At 41.0% G+C, this 14261-nt stretch overlaps 1 protein-coding gene across 1 annotated transcript in view; it reads right to left on the bottom strand.

Moving 5' to 3' along the window:
• The window catches only part of RCBTB2 (RCC1 and BTB domain containing protein 2), a 557466-nt gene that overhangs the window by 182221 nt on the left and 360984 nt on the right, over positions 1 to 14261 (bottom strand). The window contains exon 10 of the mRNA XM_086934986.1: positions 13354 to 13480. Within this exon, the coding sequence (XP_086791112.1) occupies positions 13354 to 13480 (127 nt within the window). The remainder of the gene's footprint in view (positions 1 to 13353; positions 13481 to 14261) is intronic.

The following is a 14261-nucleotide window of genomic DNA, read 5'->3' as shown; positions in this document are numbered from 1 at the left end:
CCACTAATCCTTTATGGGTTCTGGAGTAGCGTGCTATTCGCCCAAAAAGCGCTTGAACACCCCATCAGGGTTAGAAAGCGCTATATAAATGCAAATCTTTCTCCCTCTTCTATCCCTCCACTATCCTTCTCAATCCAAATAACTGACTAACATATCCACCATTTAAATTACTTTCATATTTCACTATACTAATTCACCCCTAATCCTTTATGGGTTCCGGAGTAGTGGGCTACTTACCAATAAAACAGTCCAACACCCCATTCGGGGTAGCAAGCGCTATATAAATGCAAATTTTTTCCCTCTTCTATCCCTCCACTATCCTTCTCAATTCGAATAACTAATGTATCCACCACACAAATTACTTTCATATTTCACTATACTAATTCACCACTAATCCATTATGGGTTCCGATATAGCGTGCTACTCGCCGAAAAAGCGATTTGACGGCTCGTCAGGGGTAGTAAGCGCTATATAAATGCAACTACAATACAATACATAAATGTAACCAGGGCCACTGGAATTATGCACTTCTGTGGTTGCGGCCTTTTCTACAAAGTTATGGATGTGCCGCAGTTGCCACATAATCCATTCATCTATTGCATATTCTGCATATTTTAACAAAATGATTTCTTTCTAGATCAAGTGGATCAGAAGTTACTATCCACATGGTGACACATGTTCTTGTGCAGTGGAAGGCCCTTCACACAGGTGGACTGGTCCTCTTTCAGTTCCTTATTGCTGTATTTAGATGTTAAATAAGATGAAATTGTTTCCCAGACAGTATTACTATGTATAATTAAACAGTGGAAAAGACACCTCAGGAATATTAACACTGACTGTTTAGCTATCGACTGTAAAAATGCCTTGTCTTCCCAAACTGACGTGACTGGTGTACATGATCTCACTGATTTCTATAACTCTACTATCTCTGGTATCATGGACTCAATAGCTCCTCTACAGCAAAAAAATGCTTCCGCCAAAATCTCCAAACCATGGTTCAACTGCAACCTAAACTCTAAACGCCTCAACCTAAGGGCTGCTGAATGTCTATGGAGAGCCAAACCCTCCATCTATCATCTAAAATTCCTTAAATCGGTTAGGAGTTCTTACAATAAAAAAATTAAGACTAAGGCAGATTACTTCAGAGTCCAACTCACTCAAGCCTCAAATCGTCCCAAAAAACTTTTCGAAATTGTCAAACAGCAATCAGCTAAAGCACCCAAGCATTTCGAATCAACAGCCACCTCACCCTCCTGCAACAATCTGGCTATCTTCTTTACGGAAAAAACTAAGCTCATCAGTTGTGAGCTCGAATCTAAGAGGGCCCTACTTACACCATCTGCGAGTGCGACTGTTTCTGCCCTCTCTGAGAGTCTAAAGCCACTTAGTATTAGCACCAAGAACATGGCCACCTGGAGCTCCTTTTACCTCCTCAGTGAAAACGACATCTACAAAACTCTGTTGAACATTAACCCCTCTAATTATTTTAGTGACCCTTTACCCTCGCCTGTCTTTAAAGAAATCAAGGATGCCCTTATCCCCTATTGGACAAGATTGTCTCAAGGCAAGTTCCCAGAATGTTTAAAAGCAGCTCAGGTCTCACCCATTCTCAAAAAAACTGATGCGGATAGACCTGACCTCAACAACTTTCGTCCCATCCCTACTATGGACAAGCTCCTTGAAAAATGCATCCAATCGCAACTCTACTCGCACATTGAGATTTACAATCTCCTGAATCAACATCAATAGGGGTTTAGGAGAGGTCATAGTACTGAATCCTCACTCCTTCACATCATGGACGACATCCTCAAATTGTTAGACCTTAACAAATCCTGCCTACTAATCCTCCTTGCCGACCTCTGCATTTGACACGGTTAATCACGATATCCTCTTAGCCATTCTGGAACACAGGATGGGCCTTTCAGGTCAGGTACTGCAATGGTGTGCTTCCTTTCTTCACAATAGATCCCTAAGAGTTAAAGTGAACCGTACGATATCCCAAACATCCACAGACTCCATGGGGGTCCCGCCAGGGTCGGCACTCTCTACCATACTCTTCAATATTTTTCTGGAACCACTAGCGAGCGCTCTTAAATCCATGAACATTCTTTTTCATATGTACGCGGATGATATGAAACTTTACCTGAAAATCAACTCTTCTGAAGACCTCATCTCACTCAACTCCTCCCTGAGGATTACCCAAAACTGGCTAATTGAGAACCATCTCCTGCTCAACAAAGCCAAAACTGAATACCTTCTCATATCCCCTCCTAAACACACCCCTAAGATTGACCTCTGGATGAAGCACCTCACTACCTTCAACTGCTTCCCTATTATCATCGATTCAGCTAAATCTCTTGGAATCACCCTAGACTCAACACCTGAACATGAAGAAAAACATTAGTATGATATGCAAGGGAGCCAACTACCAAATGAGGCTTCTTAGAAATATAAAACCATTTCTCCCTCAAGAGGACCTCAAGATGATGGGCCAAGCACTTGTCCTGCAAAGACTAGACTATGGTAGCACAACGTTATGTGGGCTCCCCAAACATACCTTGGACCCGCTCAGGGCTTCATTGAATGCAGCTGCTAGACTGATCACTGACACAAATAGACTGATCACTGACACAAAAAAACTGATCACATCTCCCCAGCTCTAAGATCTCTAAAGTGGTTACCCTACGAAGCAGGAATTCAACTAAAAATTGCCTGTCTAACGCACAAAGCCCTCCACTTCAAAACCACTGGTTACCTTGCTCTCAAAAACTAGAGCTATCGGGGGAGCAGGCCATCAAGAAGTGCAAATGCTTTATTACTGAAATCCCAGTCTTTTCGCAAAAAGAGAACAAGACTTTGAGCTTTCTCAGGTTCGGCACCGAAGATCTGGAACTCACTCCCTCCTTAAATCCGCAGAATTCCTTACACAGCTGCTTTCAAACATGAAGTAAAAACACTCCTAATGGACAGGTTCCTTCTGTAAATAACCATTCGTCGTCTATTTTCTTCAAGCACTGGATTATCCAGGATTGTCTACCTTATTGTACCAAGTAATTATTGTGCACATCCTTGTACATTTTTATTACCTTACTAGCTTACCCGTCGCGCGTTGCTGCGATCTCAGAAGAAAGGAAATTTAAGGAAACTTGTTATGATAACATTCAATTTACACTCTGTCATTTTTATTGAAACGTATTCATTTTAATATGGAAAACATTTTAAAGTATTGTTTTAATTCTGTTTATTTATTCGAGTGCTTGTGGATACACAGTATTTTTTGTTTTTCTGTCTGGTGCGTACAGAAATAAATCAGAAGGTTTTCCGACGCGTGAGCTGGCCACATACAGTTGTCCATGTGAGAAGCACGGATTCTCCAAATGTAGTCCACACACTTGCAGCGATTGTCCTTGTGCTTTGTTGATGGTCATTGCAAAAGCGAGTCGCACCGTAAACTGTAAACGTTCAGTATTAGAAAGATTATGAGGGCGCTGGGCGCCGATATTTAAAAAAAAAAGTTTTTGCCAGAAACCTTCGCAGGAGTGTACTCAACAACTTCCCAAAGTTTCATGGTGATCGGATGAATGGTGTAGTAATGCATAAAGGACAAACAGACATACTTTCGTTTTTATATATATAGATTATGTTATCCTCTATTACCGCCTTACAATGATCTCTTGTACCGTGTTCTCCTCTCCTATTCCTGTGAAGCGCTCTGATACCTCTCGGGGTCTTGCTTGCGCTATACAAAACTTTTCAAATAAATTAAATATAAAAAAGACAAAATAACGAACTAATACACTCAAAAAATCTCACACACCAGCGGTAACTACAGTACATGGGAGAATTGAGGGAGGCCTGTGTACTCATGTGTTCAATCGGGTAAACATCAAGAAGATTATTCCTATGACCTCAGCCATTTATTACCATATTGTTTTGCTACATGTGGACAGGAAACACGGTTTTGCTCTGTAAAACTTTTATAATACTATTCCTAAGGATCAGTTTAGGGACGTGTTGAATAAACTACAGAATGATTTGTCTATCTTACAGAATGATATTGCCAAAGATATGTGTGTCATTTCGGGAGGGGACTTTAATTACATCTTGTGTCCATAGGAAAAGGGGGCTCTTGTGGCCTAGCCACGATGAAGGTGTTGACTATGCTCACTTTCCACACACTCCTGGGGATCTTCTAAAACTCATTCCTGTTTTTATTTGATCTTGGGTTCGCAAACGCATTGTGTTCCCCTACAGTTCCATTTAGTTGCACCTACAATGGCAGAGGGCTTGGTTCTATTATTGATGTTATTCTGTTCTCAATTCAGCACTCGAGTTGGTTGACTAATTTTGTAATACATTCTAATGCAATGAGCGACCATTTTCCTATGAGCATCACTTTTCAACTACCAAGCAATGTGTTAAATACATAGGGCACATCAGAGGACTTTGTGCATAATCTTGCTCTTAACAGCTTCCGTGCTCATGACAGCTCCACGCCGTCATGAGCCACGGGCGGCGTCTGCTCAAGACGGCGTGGAGCCATCATCCAACTGCTGCTCCGCCCAGGCGGCACTGATTCCCCGCAAATTAGTGAGTGGGCGGGGTCATGGCGGCTCTACGTTGTCATGAGCACAAGCCACCCGTGACTCATGACGACGTGGAGCCGTCATCAGTAAGGGAGCGCCACGCTTGCACCCCCTCCCTCCGTGCAGCAGCCGAATTCGCGCCGCGGCGAAAGGGTTAACAAAACTAATGATTACTCCCTGAGATGGCCTAAAGTAGAACCATTTAAGTTCACAAGGTCGCTTATAACTAAATGTAATTCTAATTTTCTTGTTTGCCTTAACGACTCCGCTCCCTATACGGAAGTTTTGAACTCCTTAGTTATGATTTCTTCAGAGATCAAGAAGAGTTTAACTGTGGACAACAGAAGGTACCAGCCCAAGAAACAGGGCTGGTTTGATTCTAAATGTGCAAAAGCCCATACAGACCTAAAAAAAGTTTTACATGAACCTGATAGAAATCAGCTGGAAATTAATACGACCAGAAGTGCATAAGGATATGCCCTAATACAACAAAAGGAGGCATTGAGAGTTGAATCTTGGCGGGCCCTCCACGAAGCCTCTCTATGTAGAGATAATACTAGTTTTTGGAAGGCAGTTAACGGCCTTTTCTAGCTCCTAGTGATCTTCTATTAATAGATATATAGGCTGTGGGGTTAGGTTTAAACCTATAATAACTGATAAAACCCCACTGAAAGATAAATAGACCTCACCGGTGAAAACATATAAACACTGAAAAAACACCTGCACAACCACAAACTAAATGCCATTCAAAGAAAGGAAAAAGAGAGTGAAAGGGTCATTTTTTTCTTCCTGAAAGTGTCAATACAATGTAACTTTGTTATACAAGCTAGCAGTACGGAAGACTGGCTAACATTATTCTGCTTGAGTTTTGTTCTTCAGGGATGCCACTAAAGTATTGTTTCTTCTTCCTTTTACTTTTTTCAGTTTTGTGGCCTTTGGTCTAAAGATGCAGAGTTTAGTTTCATGTTTTAGGTCTAGTTTAATTATTTTATCAACTGTAGAGAATCAGAAAATATCAAACTCATATTTGATATTTTGGCTGCATTTGATTCTTTCACTGATAGGTAAAATGGCTGGTTTCATAAAAATCTTTCCTAATATGTGTCATCACATTTACCCACAGAGAATGGGTAAAAACCCTTAATACATCAGACCATAGTTTCTAGTGGGTCAGTATTGATAGTAGGTGAATTGCCAACACCTCGGGCTTTAAGCATTCAATGCAAGGTATAGTGACAAGTATATATATCACCAAGCATCTGGGATAGTGGTGAAAACATGACACCAGACTTTTGGAAAGCATTGAACTCAGTGTCACTTGTAATGCTCTGCAGAAAAAGTTCTTTCCAAGTTCAACAAAGATTGGAGTGATATTGTTTGTATTTGCAGTGATTCAGCTACGTATAGAAAAAAGTTGTGTGATGACCTGTCAAAATTGATACCCGAGCTGAAGTGATTCCCTGTAGGAGATCCTTGCTACTTGTTAGATGCTATGCTGAAAGCATCTTTACCATCTTCAGAGTTAATGAGTTAATGTTTTCTCATGCACAGGAACTAAAACGCAAATATTTATCATTTCGTGCTTTATGTGGCATCAAAGAGTCATCCCAACTGTGTCCCTTAGCTGATGGTTCTCAGCCCAAGGGGTTATGAATGCTGAGAGGGCCTTTTCACAGAAGATTACATGGGAAGGAAAAAGCAAGCGCACATGACCCAAAGACTAACTGAAGAAGTATTGTATGGTGGACTACAATAAGATTAATTTTCAAAAATCTATTTGGACGTCATATACACTATAAGTACACTGTCTATATACCATGTTCTTTCAGTGCAGAAAGCAAGCCATAATAAAAGCAAAACGTTCCATAAACACCGGAAAAACACTTTTTCTGTTGTTTTTAGTGGCGCGAAAATGTGTAACCACTGATGATAACTGTTTTTTAAGATATTGAAAACACTTAAAAAAAAACACCAGAATTGACCAAAAATAGAAACTGAAAACAGGAAAGCCTATAGATATAGCTATAAGTGAGGATAAATGGGTGGATCAGGTTACCACTTTATATAACGACGAGGACCAGGCAGTTACACCGGCTGAATTGAACCTCTCTCCAGAGCCTGAACTTTCTAGCTCCATTCTGCTAGACGTACACTTCTCATTAGATGAAGTGATCTGTGCTTTAAATGCTAGTGCAAAGGATGAGGCCACTGCACGCCTCATCCTCGACATCCCCTGTCACAGCCACATCACAGCCCACCTGAGAAACCTGCACTGGCTCCCGTCAACATGAGGATCACCTTCAAGCTCCTCACCCACGCTTACAAGGCACTCCACAACACAGGCAAGCATACCTCAACAAACGACTCACCTTCTACAACCCGAACAGCCAACTTCGCTCCGCGGGCCTTGCCCTCGCCACCGTTCCACGCATCCACAGAACGACCATCGGCAGCAGATCATTCTCCCACCTCTCCGCCAAGACATGGAACACCCTCCCCATCCACCTGCGGCAGACCCAGGACCTCCTGACCTTCAGGAGACTTCTCAAGACCTGGCTGTTCGAGTGGTAGCAGTACCCCCCTCCCCCAGCGCCTTGAGACCGTCACGGGTGAGTAGTGCACTCTACAAATGTTTGATTGATTGATTGAATGGTAAAGCTCCTGGCCCAAATGGAGTCCCCGTCAACTTGTATAAGTAAAATCTCTCTCTTTAGGGCCAGTTATTAACTTTGGTCTTAAAAGCATGTTGCCATTATGGCTTCATTCCAACTTGATTTGAATCGATCTTGGTTCTAATTTTTAAAAAGGGTGCTCGTAATATGCCATCCTGCTATCGACCAATTTCTCTTTAAGACGTCTTCCTCAAAGTGAGAGGCCGTATTCTACTAAACAGACTGGGCAGAAGACACTGGTGTCATTTCTGAACTACAATACAGTGTTCGACAGGGATTGGGCCCAATTAAACAGGGTCTAAATTTGGCTTTATTGTTAGGCAAATGCAAGCAAGCTAAGCCGGGGAAGTTATTTCTGGCCTTTGTGGATCTTAGCTCTGCGTTTGATTGTGTGAGACATGATAGACTCTGGAGTATTCTCGAGGAAATGGGAGTGGAACAATCACTTATAAACTTTATGAGGCAGTTATATCAAGAAACTGGTGTTAGGGTCCGATATGGAAATATGGGTGAATGCACAGCCAAATTCCCAATCAGAATGGGGGTGAGACAAGGCTGTTGTTCTTGCCCCCTTCCTTTTTACTTTATATATTGCCTTGCTCAAATTTTAGTCAAACAATGCCAGGATTGTCCTCTCATTTATAACCGTCCTATTCCTGCATTATTGTATGCAGATGAGGCCGTCTTAATGTCTCGTACTCAATTAGGGCTACAAAGAGTAGTGACTAGTTTCTCTACATGTTTGCAAAATCGGGGCCTGCAAGTGAACATTTCAAAAACGTTTATAATTAAATGTCGTACGAATATGCCACATGTCGCAACATTTTTATTAATAAGACTAAGGTGGAGTGTATTAGAAGATTCCCATACCTGGGTATTCACTTTGATCAAAGGGGAACTTGGTCACATGCGATCTTAGCTAGGAAATTGTTATTTTCTAAAGCCACTGGTGCTTTGGCCAACCTTATTAGAAGATTGGGCAGAAAACCGGTGGTGAAACTAATGCAAGGTTATAAAGCTAAGTGTGGTACTACTGCTATGTATGGTGCAGGCATCTGGGGCTATCGGCCATACAGCCCCTACAACTAATCGAGAATGCCTTTGCCAGATATTTATTAGCGGCCCCTAACAGCACTGCTACCTACATTTATCATGCAGAGCTTGGGATTCTATATATATTCAACCTGATTAAGATTGAACCTATCTTGTTATGGCACAAAATATGGGCAACAACTCACACTAAATTTAACCGGGGCATTATTAATGATTGCTTAAAGCTTGATCGGGCTTCTTTTATTCCCTGGCTAAACTATATTAAAAAATGTACGATTGACAACGGCCACCCGGAATACTTTGTCAGACCGGACAGCATCACATTGAATCTCTAGAAAAACAGCTGACTGTCTAATGCACCTACAGTCAATGAGACGTTCACAAGAAACTGTTAAGCCCACGGTCTTGGAAAACCAATTGTTGATGTCATGCTATGGAATTCAGCCCTACCTTGTATATGTAACCGAGGCTTATGACAGGATGTTGCTGACTCGTTTTGCCTGGAGACAGTTCATAGACTCACAAGTTTCCCGGCTATGAACGATTGGTCTAAAAATCTGGGTTTGTGCCCATGTGAAGACTTATCACAACAATCAACGATGCATACATTTTTATTCTGTACATTTTATTCTGATCCCAGAAAAAGATGGATAGTGCCAATCTTAAAAATTCTGGGCATGAGAGAATGTCGTCTAGCTTTTTTGATGTGACAATTATTACAATATGAAATGTTTACTACTTCTGTTGTTATGTACTTGAAATGCGCAATTAATTCACGGAAATCAATGTGGAATTCTAACCTGGCTCTTAATACATTATTTTTATATTGATTTTAACAATTTTATATTTCTGTGATTTACTGCTTGACATTTTATGTGATGAACTGTGCTTTTATGATTTATATTTTAAATCGAATAAAGTTATTTTTCAATTCAATTCAATTCACTCAAACAATGTGCTGTATTACGCAGTGTAATTTGCCTTTTCTTGACTCATAATTTAGTCAAACCGGTTGCATAATTTGTTTCTGGGCTGCTGCATAATTTCAGTGGCCCTAAATATAATACATTACAGAAGTAATAGCAGAAGGACACCACATCATCTAAGTCTTACCTTTTGTAGCACTTGGCCACCTTACCTTGCCCACAATACTCCTATGATTTTCTCCCAAGCCCTTCCTGTTATATTTGGGTTCAGCCATTTTGAAATTCCCTACATCTTACCACATTTCACATCTAGTTTTGTACAGTTTTCCTTGCCCAGTCTAAAAACCAAATCTTTAGCTTAATTGCTCTTCATACTTACTTGGTTCTATCAAATATAAGTGAAAAATGAAAAAGTCAAAGACAACCATCAGCAGTTGTCTGTGCTCCAGCTGACGTTGCAACCTAGAGGGTTAGGTTGACAAATGGATCCAGCACTATGCCCTATGAACACATCTGACCTGTCCTGACTTTGTCCCATCGTGGACTTCCCATCCATGCCCCTTAGATGCCCTTCAAGTCCAAAAACTGTCACAATTTTATTTAGTCACAGGGCTCTCAGACAGCAAATGACTATACTGGTTATCTCTTCCCAGTCAATTTCATATCTTGATTGAAATTTACATTGTAAAGGGAGGAGGTTATTTGCTCTGGGCAATGGTAAGAGATGAACACCTCACTCTTTTCCACTGCTCTTAAATATAGGCCTACAAAGCATCCGGACCTACATAATTGAGCAAAGTTTAATTATTTTTAGTTTTTGCACACCAAGACGATGTTTTTCTTTGATGGAATATAGTCCTTCAAGATTACCAGATACTAACAGATCTGAATGCTGTACCCAAGGGCTATTAAATGCATTTGCCCAAAAATGTTTGTGTTGTTAGTATTCTGTTCTGATACATCACTATAGAATTATTCTCCTTTCCAAATGTGTTTTCCCCAACAAAAAGTAGTTTAATGTCCTCAGTTTGCTTTGCAATGATTTCATTGATTGATTACTGAAAGCAGCACCTTCCCTATTTTAAAATTGAAAAACAAATTGATGAAATATGACAAACAGGTAAACTTCCTGGGCAGTGCACTTTAGAAATACTTCATCTAGAACCTGTTCGTGTATTTTCTACTAGTGAAGCTATCCAGAGTGAGAAACCTTAAGACAAGATGCTACTACCAGATCTGGGGCTCCGGCTGCCAATGACTGCAATGCAGATCCAAATAATTAACTTGCTCCAGCCGATATCAAGTACTCCTAGAATAGCTGTATTAGAGTTTCTTCAACACACTTCAACAACTGGCCTTTGGTGTAAGGATAGCACATGTACACTGGATAATACCAAACAAATACCGTAATACATAACAATGACACATATAAAATCATAACACAAATGGATATTAAAAGTACATGTTAAACCCATGAAGCAATGCAGGCATTATACACAAAACATTTGGGGTTTGGACACATTGCCTGTTTTTTGTGATGAGCAGAAGAGTGAAAGAGGTATTTTGGTTAACTTAATAATCTTCTGGCCACTTAGTTATGCTCAACCACGAGGCCTGACTGTCCCTAAACCTCCTGGATGATCTGTGAATGCAATTCATGTCTTCGCCGTTTGTATGCTTAGAGGTGTCACTGAGCCACAGTTCACATTCTAGAGCTTAGAGCACAGTGCTGCACACAAACTCTGAACCTTTTCCTTTCTTTTACAAATACTTTTCATTGAAGAGTTGAGCGCCTTGGCTCTCCAAATAGCTAGTCCCTTCAATTTTGTGTGTATTCACGTTTTGTGCATCTACATTCTAAAACAAATGCTGATGATACCTCGAGATTGTTACGGGTAACTGGAGAGCTATTGGTTACAAGATTGAATGTTGCATGTTAAAAAGTGGATGCACCAAACCTACCTGAACGTTCCTACATTTCTCAATAAACTGTAGACAATAATGTCGATAAAGGTATGAGCTCAATATTGGAATACTGGCCCTAAGACGAAGGTCCATTTTTTCTCAATGGAAGTGGAAACAAATGGATTTTCACACAGATTATTGTGGCTTTCTGTCTCTGTTGGTACTCCTGCACACCTGGTTTCCTTCCACATCAATCAATCGGGATTTATAAAGCATGGCTAATCACCAATATGGTATCCAGGCGCTTGTAGGTGCCAGAGGCTTATTCGCACAGCCAGGTCTTGAGGGCCATTCCGAACTCTGGAAGTGAGGTGATGGTCTGGAGTGTGCATGGGGAGGAAGTTCCATGTCTTTGCTGAGACGTGGGAGAAGGAGCGTCCTCCAATACTGCTTCGGTGGATGCGGGGAGTATGGGCAAGTGAAGGGGAGGCGGAGCGTGGTCTTCTCGACGGGTGGTGGGAGTTCAGGCAGTGATTAAAGTAGGCGGGTCCTTGGATGTATAAAGCCTTGTGTGCATGGGTCAGCATCTTGAATGGGCGTCTCTTCTATAAGGGGAGCCAGTGGAGTTGCCGGAGGTGGGATGTAATGTGGGTTAGCCGGGAAAGGCTGAGGATGAGTCTGGCTGCCGCGTTCTGTATGGTCCCAAGTTTCTGTAGGAGTGTATTCACCCGTAGCAAGCATCTGCGGGCATGCACCTGAGGCTGCCAGAAGGTTATGGCACTGCGATAGCACGCATTTGGGTCATATCAGGTGCAGGACACAGAAGAAATGGCAGAGACTTGTCTCCTGGTCTCGTACATCAAGAAACAAGAACATTTTGTGAGACCAGGATCAAGGCACTTTTAAGCAGCCATTTTGAAAAACAGGCTATAAACATGAGCTACGCCTGAGGCTCGCTGCCTGCTACTCTGGATCTTCATGCAAGCAGCTGGACACCTGGCTTCCAGCAGGAAATGTAGGGGGTTACTGAAGTCCTGGGTGGTTTTTAGCCTTTGGTGCGAGATGAGGATGGCGATTATCACTTCTTTGGGTTTGGATGAACACAAGACTTGAAGTAAGGTGCAAGCTTTCATATTATCTGGCAGTAGGTCCAGGGGGGCACCTTCCTCATTTAGAAATGAAATTTAAAAAAAGGATAGAGCAGGTTAATTGGGTCAAAACCTCCTTGGCAAATTCTTAAGCCACCAATACTATCATTTCATATGACTCGCATGTATTTTTATTGCTTAAGGTAATGGTATAACATTTTATGAGAGGTTAATTAGGTGTATTCCAGACAAGGTGTAGAAAACAGCAACAGTATTCTTGTACGTTTGACGAGAATGCAGTTGAACTTTCAGGCCATTTACTTCCAGATCTTTCCCAGCAGTACCCTCCCAAATTCCGCTCCCCTGGTCTGACCACTCCAAACGATCAAAGTCAGTGCTGCCAGAAGGTGAGTATTGTGAGGCTATTACGTCAGAGAAACTAGAATATTGGCACTCTCACAGCTTAGAAATATAAAGTTCATGCTTCTGTTTGTTTTTCTGAAAATATTTTTTCCATTCATGTCATTTTGCCATAGTCACCTATACCACTCGCGCTCAGACTGTCCAAACTTAAATATGGAAACAGACTATCGTAAAATCACATTTCATTTCTATCTATTGCCTGCTGTGGAGTCTGAATTCTCTGGAAACTGTGGTAACTGGAACCTACCAACAGGAACGTATTAGGGTCATCACTTTGTTTGTTTCCAGTGTCAAGTAGGAATAAATGCAATGTATTGTATACTGACCGCCTTCTACGCCACTGACACACTATTCATGAAAAGCAAGTATTAACAGTGTGTGTAGAAATGTTTTTTTTAAAGATTCTCCTTGTATGGTGTCTACATTTAAGAAAGCAAGGCCCGGTGGAAGAGCGATTCTCTCTCAATATCCACCCACTGTGGAAAACTATTTGTTTTACTGAAGCTTCAGACATACAGAACCACCCAGAAGTGCCAACAGGATTTCTGAAAGTCCCAGGAAGGTCAGGGATCCAGAAGGTTACATCCATGCAGACCACACGCTCTGTAAACCATTCAACATATCTCTTGTTAATGGAAGGGATGAACATTGGGTGCGAAGTACTTACCATTATATGGGAAAGGGTTCTATGATGCCTTACCTAATTCGGAGTAGAACTTTATGAACATATATAAACTTTTGATCAACAAGAAATATTAAGTCTGCAGTTTCTGGGTTGTCAAATTCCTTCTTCAGTGACTGAGCTATCGATGGATGATCATCAGGTTCTAAAAAAATGAAAAGCAACACCACAATGAAGCACTTCATTTATTTACAAAACCACCAACTAGTCACAAGTTAAGATCGGTTGCTATCCCCACATTTTATTGGGTAGTGGGATAGTTTACTTCATTACTATGGAGGAGAGCTGAGGTGCACACTCTTTAAACAGGGCACATCTACATCATTTATTAGAAATTTCAAACAACTTTACTACTCTTCGTTTTCAATTCCATGAGAAAACCCTTGTGATTAAATAATGAGAAACTAACATCTGATAAAAAATAAATCCCCACGATATGCTGAAGTTGAAAACCAGTGTTTTATTAGCGCCACAGGACAACCAACAATGTAGCTGGTTAACAGGATACTCTGTTCGATACATTCAAGTTTTAGATTTATACACTTGCAAAATAAAACAAAAGTGTTACAATTAGATTTGTCCAGGTAACAGCCGAACACTTTACATAAAAAACTGAATTACAGCAGTCGTAGCAGAAAAAAGAACAGCAATGATAAAACCGGGATGGAAAACCACGAACATGATTTAGGGATATATGTTTTGAACATTGGCTCTTTCAGTTATGTCGGACATGTGTGAAAAGGGGAAATTTTGGGACGATTAGCATGGAAGAATTCGACAAAAAATCCTTTAAAATAGCATTAATGAGCACTGAGCAGATTACTTTTTTTTATGTAGAGGCCAGCGGTTTTCAAACGTTGTCTGCTTGGTGAACACAAAATGCATCAAACAGTAAAGGCATCAACTATGCCTAATGGGGGACTTCG

This window comes from Lissotriton vulgaris, chromosome 8, assembly GCF_964263255.1.
Source record: "Lissotriton vulgaris chromosome 8, aLisVul1.2, whole genome shotgun sequence".
NCBI lineage: Eukaryota > Metazoa > Chordata > Amphibia > Caudata > Salamandridae > Lissotriton > Lissotriton vulgaris.
Note: the sequence above shows the minus strand (reverse complement) of the source record. Positions and strands in the feature narration are given on the sequence as shown.